General features: G+C 34.9%; 6 protein-coding genes across 7 annotated transcripts in view; 5 read left to right on the forward strand and 1 right to left on the reverse strand.

The window, feature by feature from the left end:
• The first annotated feature begins 32 nt into the window (after positions 1-32).
• Positions 33-2,064, forward strand: LOC123015518 (T-cell immunomodulatory protein). Its single transcript, XM_044415285.1, has 2 exons — positions 33-786; positions 836-2,064. Exons 1-2 carry the CDS (start codon positions 165-167, stop codon positions 2,002-2,004), a joined length of 1,791 nt encoding a protein of 596 aa, XP_044271220.1. The 5' UTR covers positions 33-164; the 3' UTR covers positions 2,005-2,064.
• An 84-nt stretch (positions 2,065-2,148) lies between these two features.
• On the forward strand, positions 2,149-7,989 carry LOC123015725 (RING finger protein 10). The gene is made up of 8 exons (XM_044415624.1): positions 2,149-2,513; positions 5,121-5,514; positions 5,567-5,657; positions 5,711-6,380; positions 6,584-6,835; positions 7,038-7,315; positions 7,365-7,614; positions 7,664-7,989. Exons 1-8 carry the CDS (start codon positions 2,441-2,443, stop codon positions 7,747-7,749), a joined length of 2,094 nt encoding a protein of 697 aa, XP_044271559.1. The 5' UTR covers positions 2,149-2,440; the 3' UTR covers positions 7,750-7,989.
• On the reverse strand, positions 7,983-10,397 carry LOC123015727 (fatty acid-binding protein-like). 2 transcript variants are annotated; one of them, XM_044415627.1, is made up of 5 exons: positions 9,970-10,397; positions 8,600-8,702; positions 8,385-8,554; positions 8,230-8,337; positions 7,983-8,174 (listed from the first exon to the last, which is right to left on the reverse strand). In XM_044415627.1, exons 2-5 carry the CDS (start codon positions 8,667-8,669, stop codon positions 8,118-8,120), a joined length of 405 nt encoding a protein of 134 aa, XP_044271562.1. In that variant the 5' UTR covers positions 8,670-8,702; positions 9,970-10,397; the 3' UTR covers positions 7,983-8,117. The 2 variants fall into 2 exon arrangements, with proteins under 2 accessions (XP_044271562.1, XP_044271563.1); XM_044415628.1 differs by lacking the exon at positions 9,970-10,397 and having other exon boundaries at positions 8,600-9,955.
• LOC123015726 (UPF0545 protein C22orf39 homolog) lies at positions 8,809-9,476 on the forward strand. The gene is made up of 3 exons (XM_044415626.1): positions 8,809-8,965; positions 9,013-9,177; positions 9,223-9,476. Exons 1-3 carry the CDS (start codon positions 8,906-8,908, stop codon positions 9,448-9,450), a joined length of 453 nt encoding a protein of 150 aa, XP_044271561.1. The 5' UTR covers positions 8,809-8,905; the 3' UTR covers positions 9,451-9,476.
• LOC123015723 (proteoglycan 4-like) overlaps positions 9,565-17,644 on the forward strand; it is a 49,150-nt gene continuing 41,070 nt past the window's right edge. Inside the window, exon 1 of the mRNA XM_044415622.1 lies at positions 9,565-9,943. Coding sequence (XP_044271557.1) covers positions 9,774-9,943 — 170 coding nt within the window. The 5' untranslated portion in view covers positions 9,565-9,773. The remainder of the gene's footprint in view (positions 9,944-17,644) is intronic.
• Positions 12,151-16,412, forward strand: LOC123015724 (transportin-2-like). The gene is made up of 2 exons (XM_044415623.1): positions 12,151-13,230; positions 13,373-16,412. Exon 2 carries the CDS (start codon positions 13,380-13,382, stop codon positions 16,062-16,064), a length of 2,685 nt encoding a protein of 894 aa, XP_044271558.1. The 5' UTR covers positions 12,151-13,230; positions 13,373-13,379; the 3' UTR covers positions 16,065-16,412.

Here is a 17,644-nt window from a genome sequence, read left to right on the forward strand (position 1 = left end):
TCTATTCGTCAACCTAAACACTACTCGATCCCTACATTACCGACAGTTCATTGACAACTGGACTAATGTCACCAAATGTCAAAATAATGCGAAATAACGTGAATTTTCTAAACAAAAACAATATTTAAGTTTTGTACCCCCATCAAGTTGAAAACTGACCCGAAATGACCACCAAGTGCACCATTTTCGTTTTCATTGTCTTATCCGTCACTACCACTCTAACACAAAGCAGCGACATAACCCCCTTAGTTTTTGGTACATTAACCGATGGCATGCCCGCCGCATTTGGAGATTTTAATTCCGACGAACTAACCGACGTTTTCGTCCTTCGAAATGGTGGAAAAACCGTTGAGATTTTGTTAGCACATGAGGAAGAACCGATACTGCGAGTGGCCAAGCCTAGCTTGTCTTGCACCTTTGAAAATAAACTAATCACAAGTGTGGTGCCTGGAGACTTTGATGGGGACGCCTTCATGGACGTTATGGTCACTCTTGTATACAGAGGAAAAGAAAACGAGCATTTTCCACACACTTATGCTCATATTATCTGGGGTGGGGCAAGCCATTTGAATTGCAGTAATGAAAGAAAAGCGATTCCCATGATCGGACAGCCGCTGGCGCTTGACTATAATCAGGATATGATTGTTGATTTGTTTGGGCAGGATACGGATGGAACTAGGGTGTTTTGGGTTTTTAATAACACAAGGAATCCACCTGAGAGGATCCCCATGGAGGATAATATGCGCAGGACGGAGTTGAGCAGACCCCACGCTCATGCTTTTATCGGTAATTTACTTTTTAGTAACACTGAAATCGTATTAATGTTGAATTTTAGATTTAAATGAGGACTATATGGCCGATTTGTTCATAACAACAAAAGAGGATTTTGAAATTTGGCTAGGAAGCGAACATAAGGGCAAATTTATCTACAAGAAAAGCATCCAACATCCAAAAGGGGCGAAAGTAATTGGCCAATCACTCTTCATGGATGTTGAACTCAAAGGTCAAATGGATTTAGTGACTCCAATTTGTTTCGACGACAATTGCCAAAATAGCGCACTTTTGGTCTACAGCAACGGCGAGTGGCACAACTTGCAAGTGAATTTCAAAGACGATTATGGGGCCACATGGGGCTTTGCTCTCAAACCTGGCAGTAAATACACCGATACTATCACTTTGCACAGTGGTGATTTTAACATGGACGGATATCCGGATATTTTGGCCACTTTAAGCCCCAATAATCCGGAGCATCCCCAATCATTTTTGTTAGAGAATGTCCCCTGTATGACCAGTTGTGGTAAATTTAAACGTTCATACAACGTAAGATGGAACATTTTGAATTCGTTTAAAAATGGCACTGCAATGGCTGCTTTTTTTGACTTTTACCAAGACGGTATTTTGGACGTGATTTTGGTCTCTTACCATAATAAAGAATACAAAGCTGCGGCTTTCAAAAATAGTCTAGATTACGACGCGAATTTTATCAAAGTCATGGTTTTGACCGGACTTTCGAATAAGAACAATGAAATGATTATGGGGCGAGTAGGGAAGAAAAGACGCACTTACGGTACTAATTTACCCGGTCCTTTGATTTCTTACAAGACAACAACACAGGAAGGTTATACACGACATGGTGCTTCAGCTCAGATACCTCAATCAGCCCACTTTAGTCTCAATTTGCCATACACTATTTTTGGTTTAGGGAGAACACCAAACTTTGTTGATTCTTTGACAGTAGGTTTATCAAACCATTCAAGATCGTGGAATCAAATTATACCAAATTCCCAAATGGTAGTAATACCATGGCCTGCAAATGAACCATCACGATGGAAAGCACAATTATTCGTGACTCCTAGTAAGCTAATTTTAATGTCTGTAGCGGCATTAACCGGCATTTGTGGTATCATAACTGTGATAATTGGAGTCTTGCATTGGAAAGAGAGGCAAGAGGATAAGAAAGAGCGGCTTTCCGAGTCTCATCGTTTTCATTTTGATGCTATGTAATTAATTGTTTTAATTTATTTTACTTTTTTAATTTAATAAAGTGTTAGTTGTTTAAAATTCGCGCCGCGTTTTATTTGTTGTGGTGGTATCCCCGGATTGGTTTGGGCCAATCACATCGCAGCTTCGTTTGACTGAAAAATTAATTTCCCGTCGCCATTATTGCGACGAGATCGCGAGAAGTGTTTTCGTGTTAAAATTCGTCGTTTTCGACGACAGGGAGTTTCCTGCTCCCGAAAGTTGCTCGTATAACTTTCCCTCGACCTTTTCGGCGTTTGAAAATTGGGAGAAATACTGTGTTCTATAAGTATTTTTCTTGTTTAGTGATTTTATAAAACATGGCTTTTTAAAATGTCTACTTCGAAACTGCGTGTTGCCACTCCATGTGGAGGAGCTCAACTCTCCCAAAAATCTGCAATTTTTAAGACTGGAAGACGGTATGGAGAAAAAAGGGAGTCGTTTAGTACAGCCTGCCTCCAAAGGGCTTGCTTCTGACTCCAAAAAAAGTCAAGGTTTGTATTCGTTGTGGAGGTCAAGATTGTGCCAATATGGCGGCCGGTTTGCAAATTTACGTAACAATTTTTTATTTAAATTTTATTATTGCACACGTTATGTACTTTGTTTTCTCATATCAGAAGAAAATGATAAAATGGAACGGTAGAATTGAGCCATTGAATTTTATCAGCTGATAAATGACGTAACATCTGGACGTTTCAACTTTTAAAATGAATATTTGTGGTAAATATATTTAACAATTTAACTAAAATTGAACAAATTTTAGCGTGCTACAGTGATGCTTGTCAAAACTTAAAAATCATCTCAGCTGGTCATGAATCCAAAGATTGGCAACATTCCCAAAATACTTGACAACCACTTGACATCTATAACAACGTTGCCAAATGTATTTTTTTTTACTTTGCGTTCCTTTAGTCACTGCTTTAGTTATTTTGAAACCCATTTGAGTATCGAAAGAGAGCTTATGAAACGTGGTTCCGGGTGTAAACCGTAAAAATAATTAAAAGCAAGTAACGTAACCTTACAATCGAAATTATTTTTATTTTTGACGAATCTTAAGTTATATAGGATTAATAGGGAAACAACCCCTGAATTTATTATAAACAATGGTAACGGTGGATGATCTTGATCATGCTTGATATGATACATATAAACATACAGTTATTATAGGCAAGATTCACCATTACGGATATTGCTATCAATTAATGATGTTGATGAATTGTTTAAAATGAGATTAATGTAAGAAAAATTCCCCAATCTAGCCCACTACAGATCTTCGGCCGGGCAACTAATTAATGAATTATTATTAATTAAGTTATTATTTTTTATGTTATTAAAACGAGTTTCGTTAGTGTTGGAAACATTTTCTAACAATATTACAAGTTTTTAAAAGGGCTGGTTTTTGAATCTCAATAATTAAAATTGAATTTTATTTGAAAATTTCAAGATTCACTTTTAAATTGTTCTAATGTCTATTTATAGTTTAATAAATATATACTTACTTTTGCATTTAAAAATCACGAATTCACACACTTCACTTTGCGATAAACAATAAAATTAAAAATTAAAATGGACTCTCTAACCTTATATGGCATCTTCTTCTGCTATGCTTTCAAGCAATTTACCTCTGCTTCTTAAACGGACTTACTGAAAATAAAGAAACACAAAATCAGTTCAATGTGTTATTAAATCAGTTGAAAATATTAAATAAAATTTAAATGTGATTTTTCTAAAAAAAAAAAGTATTGTTGACTAACCCTTTAATCCGGATTCCTGTAGCACGATTGCTTCCTCCATTTCCCCATTGGCACTCACTAATAAATTGAAATGTTAAAAATCGCGCACTACTAAATGATTATTAGGCGCTCGAAACTACCCAACAACCCAACCCGCACTGATAATATAGCCCCCATTTCTACACAATTTCGCACTGAACCACGAAAGAAGAATTTATTCGGACAATTATTACAATTCAAGTAACTCGTACAGGAGCAAGACTACGACTGATTCGTTCGTTACCGTATTAATTCCCTCAAAAAACGGCAAAATATACAAAAACCCATTTCGTAACAGTTTCGTTGTAAAAGGTCTTTGTTTGGGGCTGCGTTATCCCGCCATTCGCAACGTTATAAAATAATGCGAATATTATTACACTTCGACGTTGATCATTTTTTGCACTCTTTATAGTCGTGCTAGCATCTGATTGGCTACAGGATATCGTCCAAACATAAACTTTTACCGAAAATTTATTTTTGTTTAAAGGTGACAATGAAAATTAAATTCGCCGTTAATCGATTTAGAAAAGGCGAAATAAAATTGAATTCAGGCTTAAACAAATCCAAATTAAGTTGTCAGTTAATTTTTTTATTCAAACATCAAATTAATCGTGAATTAAAATTTCATTACAATTAAGAATGCTCTGCAAATACTTTTGCAAAATAAAAAAGTGAAATTGTTTAAAACAAAAATGTGTGTAAGACTACGCCAATGTTTCTCGCAACTCGAACTTAAACGTACCGAGGTTTGCCGAGTTACTCCCTCGGTAGGCGCCGGACTTCGCCAACTTATACCGCATCAACTGTATGTAGATAATTAATTAATTACTACAAATACTATATAACTAAACAAAAACACAAATCCCAGCTGATTAATTAACAAAGGAAGAGTATTAGAAAATGTTAGCCACTGGTTATTCAACAGTAATTTCAATATGATTCAGCATTGTTTAATAGCTGTTGTAATAAACTAATGACACAAATAATTATGGAAATGATTCCTCTGTTCACTTTGGTGTAAATAATATGGAAATAGTGCAGTGGAATTCGTGGAAAATTAAATTTGAAACGAGTCCAGTAATAGTCAAGTCTATTAATTGTTGATACTTTGATTCCTCCTTATTTTAAACTTACTGCGCAGCGTTAAATACAAAGAAGAGTTTTGTTCGCTTAAGATATTTTTATCGAATTTGTTTTTAATTACTTAATCTTAAATAAAGGTAATTATAATACGCGTTAAACTCCAATTACGTTAATTAAATTACTAAATAATAAATAGTTTTAATTAAGTTACATTTTTAAAAATAATTTTCCATTATTGGTTTTTAGATGTTGCTAGTGGTAAGTTGTGGCCACGTTCGGGACGCCGCAGAGAGTCCGCTGGCGGCAGTTTATCTGCCAAAAGCGAATCATCTCGCAAACCGCCCCCACAACGTTCGAAAACCTATGATATCAAAAGACCTAGGCCGCGGGGAGCCTTCAACCCTGGTCCTGCTGTGGGTCGAACGGAGACAACCCGGCTAGATGAGGAATTTGAAGCTGAATTGGGTTCAGTTTTTCTACCAGGCAGTAAAAAACAAAGCCTTAATCATTTACTAAATTTCGTTTATGCGACTCCTTCACGAGAAGGACGATATCAATGTGCTGAAAGAGGCAATAAAACATCAAATCGTTACATCACCAAGAAGCATAAATACAACAAGGAACACTTCCTGCAAGCAAAGTAATTTTTGATTTTTGTTATTTTGAGTTTTGGTTAATTGGTGTTTTAACAGTTGCCAATTTGTTGTCAATACTTCGGGTGACTATAAGCAATATATGAACAACCCTGATGCCTTAGTTGATTGGAGTCTTATAGAACAAGTGGTAAGTTAAAATGTAGTGTAGTTTTTTGAGGTGATTGGTTTTTATTTTTTAAGAATGTACAAGTATCTGATTACCCGTCATGCCCAATCTGTCTTTATCCTCCAGTTGCTGCCAAAATGACAAGATGTGGTCATATTTACTGCTGGTCTTGTATTCTGCATTACTTATCACTTTCTGATAAAACATGGCGCAAATGTCCGATTTGTTTTGAATCTATCCATAAACAAGATTTAAAGAGTGTTGTTAGTAAACATTACAAAACGTTTAATGTTGATAATGTGATTACATTTAAATTGATGAAACGACTGAAAGGATCTTTGGTTACTTATCCTGCATCGGCAGCTGTCAAAGATGAAGAAATTATTAAATTTTCTGATTCAGAAATTGATGTTTATTCTAAATTACTGATAGCGAATCAAGCCGAAATTTTGTCAATTATTGATAGAGAAAATGATGAATTAAATGTGCAACTAGTGGAAAATGGTGATTGTCCTGAGAATTGTTTTATAGAGGAAGCTTTAACATGTTTGAATCAGCGAAGAGACACAATTTTGAAAAATTGTAAAACTTCAAATGAGAATGAAAAAGTTACCCTTGAGGAAAATTTAGATAATTTGCAAATAAACGACAACAACGATGAAACTTTTGATAATAATAACATCAAGGCCGAAAATTTGGACATATCGACCAACCAGCAATCAAAATTCCATTACTTCTATCAAGGTAATTTTCAAATAAAATAAAACATTAAAAGTCCAAAGTGTTGAGTACACATTGCCACTCTCAGGCATTGTGAAATTGTAACTTTGGCAAATTATCGCAAGGTTTCCTTTAGTGCATTTATTTTGACGTGAATGTACTTCTTCGGTGCTTTGCAACAATTCAATTTTGGCCCAAAATTCGAATTTTGAAGAGTTTATTTGTAGCATCTGACGGTCAACATATCTATCTTCATGCCATCAATGCACGAATGCTTGAACATACATACGGGTCTTTGGAAAATAGTCCTGAAACATTAAGTGGAAAAATCCTTGAAAAAGAAGGAGGATCTATGACTGAAGAGTTGAGAAAACGATTGAGATATCTCCAACATTTGCCCGTGACTTGTCAGTTCGAAGTTGCAGAAATACAGTTGAAACAACCAATTGTCAGTAAAGAAACTTTGGAACATTTTAATGGTAATTCATTTATTTTTAATACATGTCGCACAAAATTGTTTTATCAAATTGTTCATTTATCGATTTGATGTAATTTTGTGCCAAATCATTGTCAGGATAATTAGCCTTGATTGGTTATTTAATACCAGCTGAGGTCAGTCCCCTGTACTACATTGAATTATTATTATTATTCTTTGGTACTATTTATATATTTTTTTTAAAGAACAAATTGAAGTACGTCGTAAGAGGCGTCAGCGTCGCGCACGTGAAGAAAAACGCCGTGAGAAAAAAATCGCCGATGAGGAAAATCGTCTCATGGGTAAATACCCCATACCTAATTTACACATTGAGTCAGAGGCGCAATTTCCTTGTTTTGATGGGAGAATAAGAACAGAATCGGAATGTACCCAACCAAGTGAAGGAAGTTCGTGTGAGATAACAATAACACCACCAAATAGTCTCACTGTTGAGAACGAACACGCTGGACCTTCTTTTGCTAAAGTATTTTAGTCGTTTTTGTGAATATTAATAATACAAATAAATGTTGTAGATGTTGGCGAGTACGAAAAAAGCTGAAACTAACAAATGGCCATCATTGAAAGCAACAACTGCCCCAACTAAATTAATTAACGTCACTGGACAAAAAATTAACTCGAGTTGTTTTAATGTGATTCGTAATCGTAGTGACAGTGAACCAGAAACGGAGGATTTTGAGCCGATTCCACCAAGCACGAGTCTAGGAGATGCCATTGTTCAAGCCTTACAAAAAGCTGAGGAAAATGATGTTTTTACCGAGTCTGGTAGGTATTTTTTTGGTTTGTGTGCAAGGGAAATGACGTTTCTGTGTAGGGTCGCAACCTGTTGGAAAAAAGAAGAAGATTAAAAACAGACAAAAAGTCCTCTTCACTACCACTCTGGCTTATACCGGGAAATAATATACGTATTAATAGATGTACATTTTTCAACATTGCTGCATAAATTCATTCTTGCTTTAATTATTCATTTATTAATTTGGTCATTATTATGATGGGTGTTAAATATTGTGGCCCTTGAATCGTGGACAATAAGATTTTTTACAAGACCGGTCTTGGGACCTTTAACAAAGTCCAGGGTTTAGCAGGGGTTTGTTGTTTTACACGTTGTTTTATTTCAGAAATAATAAATAGAAACGATCACACTTGATTTTTATTTGACACATCCTACATAACACCTATACATATAATTACGTAAGTTAATTAATTAGTTTACACTTATTTATATCCAGATTACAATATCTCAAATATAAGAGTAATAAGTGGAAAATTTAAGCCTTTTTGAAGTACCGTTTCCCTTCAGTTCCGCTTTTCTCATGTTTCAAAGTCTACAAAATAATTATAAAATCGGAAAAATGGTGAAAATTTTGTTAATTTCCTTACAAGAACGCATCCATTATCAGTAGCCTCGTACGTTCGAATAATTTTAGTATTTTCAGGACCAATTGAAACAGTTACAAGAGTCGAATCGTTTTCCATCGTAGTTGTGCTCTTAAAATTTTTATTGTTTCATTCTTAAAAACTAGAATAGTACTAACTTTCAACGTTCCTCCTGGCATGTCCTCGTCGTATTCCTCCCCCAATTTGAATTCAAGCTTTAGCGTCCTAAGCCTTGTAATTGTTGTAATAGTCCAACAATCACCGTTATTTGCAATTGTCAGTTTTGGACTCGTAAAACTCATCATCTTACGAGCAATGTACGGAACCCCTAAAAAGCGTAATTAACTCTACGAATTATAAAAAAAATTCTTACCCAAAGCTGAATAATACTGGTCTAAATTTTCACTTTTCTCGTGATCATAACTTCCAACAAGTTTCGACATTTTGTCTCTTTAGAGATCAAAGCGGTCAATCTACTGCAATGTACCATTCAACTTATCAATTTACGTGATGATAAAGCGATTATTTTATGATTAGCTTTCATTGGCGCGAAAATTTTGTAAGTGGCCGCATTTGGGATTGACCAATCACAATGCGAGTAGTCACGTGTGTCGCACTACCAACTCAAAAATTAGAAAATTATAACCTCAAAATAATGCCAAGGATTTTTAATTAAAACATGACTGAATCAGTCCAAAAAAATGAAAACGATAAACCAAAAATTGAAGACGAGTGGCTGGTAATTAATTTACTATCGAATCTTGTTTTTTCGAGGAAAAATTTTAGATCCGTCCATGCCCCGTTTATGAAGAAGAATATAAAGAATGTACGTCGTTCAGAGGCAGATTTCATCAATATTTCATTTTTGGCGAAACTCTAGACTGCATTTCTTGGAAAAGAGACTATGACAATTGTTGCCGGTGGCGTGAAAACAAAGATGTGAAATCAGCGGTAACTATCAATTTTTTGTCAATAGTTTCGAGCAAATTTTTGCAGAAAGAAGTAATAGAAAATGAAAAACGGAGACGTAAAGAACGACTCGTGCCCCATTTCTCGAACGACGTATGGTCACGACGAAAATCGCCCCCCGAAAATTGGAATTCGCCGCTCCCTGAACACATCCAAAAGGAATACGAGGCTAGTTACCTAAACATTAAATCCAAAGAAATGAGAGGGGAGATTCCGCCCCAAACTGATCTCTCCTCGTATTGTACATTAATGTAAATTATGTAATAAAGTTAGTATGGAAATTGAGCGTTATGTAAACATTGAGATTTTTTTTTGTAATGTTGGTGAACATGTCTGGAACAAAATGAAACCTATCATCGCTGATTTGTTAGTTGGGTTAGGCGAATGAGTCAGAGGTGTATGAATGGTATTAAACACCAAATAATTATAAAATAAATTTACCAGTCGACAGTATTACGTCTGCGAAACTATTCTTAATCAAAGTACAAATATACATATCAGTTAACTCTGTAAACAACGAAACTTTGTGTACATAGTGTTCAAGCAAAAAGTGCCTGTGATAAGTTTTCCTAGTGATTATGGCTAATAAAGACGATTATTTGACTTACTACCGCGAGTTTTTCGAAAGTTTTGCTCAAACGGTCAATCCCAACGATCAACTACCTGTTAAATTAGGAAGCTACAAGTTGATTAATTTAGAAGTCATCGGTGGAGTCATCGATTGGACGACCCAATATTTAACCCAAAAGTAAGTCATTAAAGAGAAAAACTTACATTTTTACGTCAAAAACACTGGCACTTGTTTGTTTTGTTTTTTCAATGTTTACTTCGACGTACGCAACGATTTAATGACAAGTGTCAAATGAAAACAAACGAGATGCACTTCCGGTCGATTATTCAAATTTGGATCTGGATTGCGAATTGGGTTAACGCGTAGGTCGCACTGTAATTGAATGATTGCAATTACGAGGGTTATTCATTAGAACATTTGAGGTTAATGAGTACATTTGCGAAGAAGCGTTAATTATTACCCCATTATGTTTACGAACTGGCAACCAATTAATCTTTTCATGGCTATGTTTACGCGGGCTGGAGTAATAAGACACACCCTCCGGAATAATCCGGAGCTGCAAAGTTAGCCGAAATTAAATTACTTTCTTGCCGAAAAAAAGCGTGACATCAACTTTTAACGACTCGTAAATGTGCAAGAATTTATGCAATCGTAAAATATTAAGTGTACAACCTTTTTGCATTATTATTTTTGTAAAATCGTTGGTAAAATCCTTGGAATTTCTTGTGAGAAAATAGTAATGTACTAAAATTATGTTTGTTGCATTTCTTATTGTATGTAGAAAATGCTGGTTAACCTTCGTTTTACAGGTCACTTGAAATAAAAATTTAACTTTTTTGCACTCTCCCAATTAATCTGTTAGTTCGGTAACTGTAATTACAACAAGACGTAAGGAATTGAATCATACAAACCCACAAGGCATTTTAGTGTCATTCATTCTTCGAAAGTTGAGTAAATTTGGGTGGGTGATCGATTATTATGTATACAAGTATTATACAAATAACGAGTTCAAGCGTTATTACAAGAGAAAAAAGTGTATCTATTTCACCCACAGATGGTAAAGAAGCTTTCCTCCAATGTAATACATATAATTTTTTCTACGATCCATAAAACTTCAAAACTAACAATTTCTCAGTTTTGCCATTAAGTCTAGCAGCTTGTTTTTCCATTTCTATGGGGGAGGTAAAATTTTTATCTCCCTGAGAGGTTACATATTTATTATTTTTATTGTAATTTTGTCAGATGGACGACGAAAATTTTATCTCTGGTAGGTAATTGGCCATTTTCCTTTCGGAAATTAAAGGGGAAAAACTCACTTTCTGCTAGAATCATAGGAAAAATTATTTTATTAATAATTAAAAGGGATGTGGTTAATATAGTATACTGCTGATAACGACGGATCTACGTAATTTACTTTTTTTAGACTGTGATAATAACGATAATACATAATGCAGTTATGGAACAAATAAATATTTTTGTTATTTGAAAATTTATCATCAAGATTAAATATTGATAAAACATCATTCCACATTGCAGAAACGAAAACAGTTTTTTTATTTATTTTGGATAATAGTCATGCTGTTAATTAGAGTGTTTAAAAGGCCAATAAAGTATTCATTGGGGTTTATTTTTGTTTACAAAGTTGGTAGCGAGGTTAATGACCAATATAACTGTCAAACATGGAAACCATCATTTTTCTTTTTGTCAAACATCTAGGTATAATTAAATATTTTTCTGTTTTTTTTTTTTTATATACCATGTTTACAAAAGTTCATTGTTGCCTACTGTATCTATTTATAAATAAGATAATTATATATACTTCCTGTTCATAAACAACATTGATAGCGTAATAGTTTTATCCAGAATCTTTGATGTATACGAGTATAAGAATTATTATGTCATCATAATATCGTTTCATTTCCTTTTCTTGAACATTTTAATACTACTCTAATTATTAAATGTAATAAAACGGCGATTTTGTACGCCATTTCATGAAACAAGAAATATTTTTAAATCACAGAAACCATTATAGGGGCGCGGGTATTCCAATAATTATCGTAAATACATATTGTTAACTGGGTAATTGTAGGTCCTTTGACTTGCCATCATTAGCAGAAGTAGATAACAATAGCTCGTTTTTGGGTATTTCTTTATTCAAATTTTACTGGTTTATTGAATAGTTTTGTTGATACGAAAACAACAGAATATGTGCCTTGATGAAAAATAGTATTTTTGAAACACCCCTCTTTCTGAAATTTGTCAAGATTTATCTCTATTAAATTATTATTAAATTATTTGTCAAGTCTTCCAGTTGGCAAGAAACAGTTTTAAAATAATTATATTTTTGAAATCTTAAAAAGAAAATTTGTGAATAAAGTTGAATATTCTGGTTGAAAGTATTATATTTAAAGAAAACGTGCGTCGAACTTTAAAATATTTCGTGTTTTTGCCAATTTTAAAATTAATCAAGAATAAAGATGTAAAAGAATGTCAACTTGAAGTACTGAATTTTGTAAATTTGATAATTTAGGTATACTTCGGGATTTCCTATTGCCACACAAAATTAGAAATAGATCATCTGTATGTAGTACATGAGAATCTTATATCTAAACTTTAATTTACAAGGAGCCAACTTGACAAAAATAAGTTATTTTATTCTAGGGTTTTAATAATTGTAAGCATTTAAGGCGCCCAGTTTCTGTCCAATTTACTTTGTCTTTGCAGTGGAGTTAACACTCACATGGAATAAATGCGAAAAAATTCTTTTAACGGTCAAGGTTGCCACAGTTTATCCATTTTATATAATTTAATTGCTGTTGTGGTATTTATATTGCATAAATATTTGTAAATAAAAACAGTATTTGTGATTTTACTCCTTAATTTCAATTCAAACTAAAATGGGAATCACACAGTCGAGACAAAATGTTACATCAAGGTCTTTCGCCTGTTTTACATTGTAGTATTACTAATTTTGGTAAATGTAAAGTGTCAATATTTTGCAAAGAAATCGATAGAAAAACAGACATTTATTGAGGTGAACTCGCAAATGCTGTCATACTTTCAATTTTCCCCTCATTAACCGAATAATTATATCATTATTTTGACATTTGTGTACTACTGTACTATGGTAACGCTTTACAGAATTCATAGCACACTGGACTGTAAAATTATTACAATTAGTTGCTAGATAACAGTGATTTAGCAGATGTTACCAACATTACAATAATCCAACGATATGTTACTAAAAATAGTGTTTATTGTTAATAAAATCATAACTAATGAAAGTAATTAAATTACGTCGTGACGTCACGGAATTGATACCGATTTACCATGATAAGATTGATGCAAGGGCGAGCATTGCGCTCTCTATCCATCTCTCTCTACATCATCCAAGGCTGTCGCGATTATCAGCTGGCAATCGGTATTTGTGAACAACCGGCTGTCAAAATCGGCATTTTTGACGGGTAAGTACGCTATTTACGTCTTGTTTTTAATTTTTTTTAACGTCAAATTCAATTAATTTCTTTACGTAAACTTGCACGATAATCGAAAAACAGCTGTTTCGTTCAGAGTGCAATACATAACCCCACTTTTCGTTTCTCTTAGGTGAACGATGGATTGGTCATTATGGAGGCCTCGAGAGGAGACTCTGGCCACAATCAAGGAATTGTTACAAGACGCTCTTATCCCCGACAGCGAAATCCAAAAGGACGTCCAAACAAAATTGAAAAATCTGGAAATCGTGGAAGATTTCACCTACTATTTGTTATACATCGTCGGTCAGACGCACTTCTCCGAGGAAATCAGATCGTTGAGTGGAATTCTACTCAAGAATAACATCGCGGCGGTGTATAATAAATTGCCACAAGACAGTATTATTAAAATAAGACAGTTGTGTTTGATGTTGTTACGTGACCCGTGTCGCGACGTTCGCGCAAGTATTTCCAACGTGATTTACACTTTGGCCAAATACAACCTCAATACGTGGCCGGAATTGATCCCATTTCTCGTGAAATCGTTTGAGACTCCGGACGAGTACAGCGAAGTTGCCTTAACGACACTTTTCAGCGTGTGTGAAGAAATGATGAATCTTGAAAAATCAGAAGAGGAGATTTGCACAATTACTAAAGAAGTCTTCCCGAAATTTGTTGATTTTCTCGTCGACGAAAAGTGTGACAAAAAACAGAATATAATCAAACTTATCAACCAATTCTTGCAAGACCACTACAAAGTTATGAAACAATCAATAGACATGACGAAATATCTGAGGAGCGTGATACAGCTTGCTGATACTGATGATTTGGACATGCAAAAGTACATTTGCCATACTTTTGTTATGTATATTGAGTACCGGGAAGAATGTCTCTTGCCACACTTGCACGACGTGATTATGTACCTAATGGTGAAGACACAACACGAAGACCTTGAGGTGGCTCTAGGGGCATGTGAGTTTTGGCTCGCGGTCACGAAATTGAGCAACTGTAAGGAAATCCTGACTCCTTATATCGACAAACTTGTTCCAATCCTACTCAAAAATATGAAATACTCGACTTTTGAGTTAATCGCTCTCAAAGACACACTGAGGGTTGAGGAGCAGAATGAGGACTCGTCGAAGGACACTTTTCCGTTCCACATGCACGACAAGAGGATCACACGCGACGATGATTCTTTCTCAAATGAGGATGGTGATTTTTTGGGTAATTGCGACGACGTGGATGACTTTTACGTAGGGTGGACTTTGAGGAAATGTAGTGCTGCGTCATTGGACGCGATCGCGGTCAAATTTGGGGAGGATATCCTTCCTCTCATTGTACCGTTTTTGAACGAGTTGCTTTACCATCAAGATTTCTTGATTAAGGAGTCTGCGATATTAGCGTTGGGGGCTATTTCTGAGGGGTGTATTAATGGGCTAAAGCCACATTTGCCGTACTTGGTCGAGTACTTGATCCATAGTATGAACGATGACCATTCCATGGTCAGGGTCATCACGTGTTGGACATTGAGTCGTTATGTCAGCTGGATTATAAACTCACAACCTTCACATTCGGTTTATTTCATTCCGGTGATGACGATTCTTTTGAAACATTTCATGGATGACAACAAACGTGTGCAAAGAGCGGCTATTTCGGCCTTTTGTGTGTTCCAAGAGGAAGCACAGATGCAGTTGATTCCTTACATTGATTTGATTTTAGAAGGGTTTCAATTAGGCTTCCAGAAATTCAATTATCGGAGTCTTTATTTGTTATATGATGCTATTAACGTGTTAGCTTTATCGGTCGGGAGTGAGTTGAGTAAACCGGAATATATCGAAAAATTGATGCCGCCACTAATGCAAAAGTTGAACGAATATAATAATTATTCCGATGATCAATTCATTGCAGTTCTCGAATGTTTAGCCAACATCATACCGTCTTTGGATGCCGGCTTTTTACCTTATAGTGAAGTGATTTATACGCAATGTATGGAAATTATCATGGATACGTTTATGGCAGATGCTAATTTTCAAGAGAATTTAAACGGGTTTGATCCACCTGATAAAGAACCAATGCATGTGGCTTTGGATGTCCTTTACAGCATGGCAGTCGGATTGAAATCGTATTTTTACAAATATGTCACCAATAGTAACTTGGTTTGTCTCTTATACACCACAATGCAAGACTGTTCGTTTTTAATAAGACAGTCGTCTATAGCTCTCTACGGCGAATTGGTCTTGATTTGTTACCCGTATTTGTCATCAAGCGTCGGCGATTACATTAAATTGATAATCAAAAACCTCGACGAGTGTTACGAAGGCGTGTGCAAAAACGCGGCTTGGGTCATTGGGAAACTCACAGCAGTTATGGGTGCGGAAATCCGCCCCTACGTTCCGGAAATCCTCACCGCTTTCATCAACATTTTAAGAAATCCAACTGTATCTCGAGCGATGCATCAGACTGTTTCAGTTTCGCTCTGTACGCTTTGTTGCGTTTGTCCCGACATTACGTTGACCGACTCCGATACAGTTTTAAAAAATTGTTGTATGTCTTTACGGAGTTTGAAGGATTCGGACGAGAAGGATTTGGCGTTCCGGGGCTTGTGTCAGGTCGTCGTCCGGCATCCGAATTTCTGTCAGAACAATTTCATGTATTTTTGTGACGCAGTGGCGTCGTGGAATTCCGTCAAACCCGATTTGAAAGACATCATCAAGAATATTCTGGTTTCATTCAAGGAACAGTGCGGGGAGATGAACTGGATGCAGTTCTACGGCCAGTTTCCCGAATTGTTGAAATTGCAATTGTTTAATCTGTATGGGGTTTGATGACAGTTGGGATTACGAGGGGATCGAATTTTTTGGGTGGGATAGCTTGAGTGCACCTGCCTTGAGTTAAATCGCGTCATATCGTCCGTTGGGAGGGATCGCGGCTATCAACAATCGAGAAAAAAATCAATATCAAAGTCAGGGGGATTCATTGATTATCGTGGAATATGATTTACACCAAATGCATTTTCTAAATACATTTTTTAATCGTTATGTGTTTTTTTCTCTTTCGTAATGACAAGCATGTTACATTTTGTATGTTCTTTTGAGTAGTTGGTTTTGCAATTGTTGCAACACTACTTTTCATGCTGTATTGTTCTTTGTGGTTATCAATAAATGCGTAAATAAGAACTGTGTCTCATTTGCCCAATGTTACTTACTACTTAAAGTTGATAAAAATAAGGATTTAATGCATATTTTTCTCAACACACTTGACTTTCTTTATTGTTATACACGTTTTATTTTCTTGATGCTGTCTAACTAATTTTTTTTTTGTTGTTGATTTTCAAAATACAAGTCATTTTAATTGAAAATTAATAAATAAGATGTTGTGTAGAAAAGATTTAAGCCACAACTGAAATTCTGTAATACATCAAGATCTATAGAAAAGGCAAAATGCATAATCAAATTAGTTAAGAAAATTGATAAGAAATAGGAAATTCACTCAATTGTTTTCGTCACTTTTTGATATTTTTATTCACACTATTTCTTTTCACCACATTTTTTTAAATTTTTTATTTCAAAATTAACGAGCTGTTATTGCAATTTGAACAACTTTGGTTTTGTCTAAATTTTGTTAGCAGAATTGTAATTTAACAAAAAATCTACAGAGTAAGTTACCAGGAACATGGAACGTATGAAAGGATCTTATTTTAAAGAACAAATCATCATATTGGTGCATTAAAAAGTTAAGACTTTATTTTAGTCCGGTCAAATTAGTCATAAAAATAGTGGTCAAATAACGAAAATTCCGACAGAGCTAAATTTTGGTGGAGATCTTGGGTACACCATTAGAAATAAAGTGTTAAAAGTCCCCATCGATCCCATGAGTGCTAAAAAAGTTATTCGGGGTCAAAGGTCAAAATTTGAGGTTTTTTAATTTTTTTTTTCGAAAACGGTAAGTTTTATTAAAAAAGTAGCCCAGACAAAAATTATAGATCTTAAAATTATCTACAAGAACGGTCTTATACTTTTTTTCCAAGAATCACCATTCCTGAGATATCGCGATTCTAAAAGTTGAAGAAGTAACGTTCTACATCATATGCAGATACAGACTGCGCCAGAGCTCGGGCCCCAAAGACAAATACCATGTAGGGTAAGGTACCAGGAACACAGAAAAAATTAAAAAAAAATCTATCTATAAAAATTTCAAAGTTATGAGAGTTTAAATTTTGCACTTAATTTTCCCAGTTTTTTTGCTAGAGGCTATTAGAAGCGGAAATAAGGAAGCTGTATCCTAAACTGTAACTCTGTTTAATGTTATTTGTGGCTTTTATTGACAAAAATTTTGTACCTTTTCTAAATGATTGTAAAAAAAACATATACAAAATCATCAGTATCATTAAATACACATAAAAAAA

This window comes from Tribolium madens, unplaced genomic scaffold, assembly GCF_015345945.1.
Source record: "Tribolium madens isolate multiple individuals breed KSU strain unplaced genomic scaffold, Tmad_KSU_1.1 Scaffold_19;HRSCAF=116;Tcas5.2_LG9, whole genome shotgun sequence".
Lineage (NCBI taxonomy): Eukaryota > Metazoa > Arthropoda > Insecta > Coleoptera > Tenebrionidae > Tribolium > Tribolium madens.

Excerpts from the sequence above, each read along its gene's own strand:
- LOC123015518 (XM_044415285.1), top strand. The coding sequence starts at position 165 with ATGACCACCAAGTGCACCATTTTCGTTTTCATTGTCTTATCCGTCACT. Across the intron at positions 787-835 it reads CCACGCTCATGCTTTTATCG|ATTTAAATGAGGACTATATG; the intron begins GTAATTTACTTT and ends GTTGAATTTTAG.
- LOC123015725 (XM_044415624.1), top strand. The coding sequence starts at position 2,441 with ATGGAGAAAAAAGGGAGTCGTTTAGTACAGCCTGCCTCCAAAGGGCTT. Across the intron at positions 6,381-6,583 it reads ATTCCATTACTTCTATCAAG|CATCTGACGGTCAACATATC; the intron begins GTAATTTTCAAA and ends GTTTATTTGTAG. Across the intron at positions 6,836-7,037 it reads AACTTTGGAACATTTTAATG|AACAAATTGAAGTACGTCGT; the intron begins GTAATTCATTTA and ends TTTTTTTTAAAG.
- LOC123015727 (XM_044415627.1), bottom strand. The coding sequence starts at position 8,669 with ATGTCGAAACTTGTTGGAAGTTATGATCACGAGAAAAGTGAAAATTTA. Across the intron at positions 8,555-8,599 it reads CCAGTATTATTCAGCTTTGG|GGGTTCCGTACATTGCTCGT; the intron begins GTAAGAATTTTT and ends TACGCTTTTTAG. Across the intron at positions 8,338-8,384 it reads TGCCAGGAGGAACGTTGAAA|AGCACAACTACGATGGAAAA; the intron begins GTTAGTACTATT and ends AAAAATTTTAAG.
- LOC123015726 (XM_044415626.1), top strand. The coding sequence starts at position 8,906 with ATGACTGAATCAGTCCAAAAAAATGAAAACGATAAACCAAAAATTGAA. Across the intron at positions 8,966-9,012 it reads AAATTGAAGACGAGTGGCTG|ATCCGTCCATGCCCCGTTTA; the intron begins GTAATTAATTTA and ends GAAAAATTTTAG. Across the intron at positions 9,178-9,222 it reads ACAAAGATGTGAAATCAGCG|AAAGAAGTAATAGAAAATGA; the intron begins GTAACTATCAAT and ends AAATTTTTGCAG.
- LOC123015724 (XM_044415623.1), top strand. The coding sequence starts at position 13,380 with ATGGATTGGTCATTATGGAGGCCTCGAGAGGAGACTCTGGCCACAATC.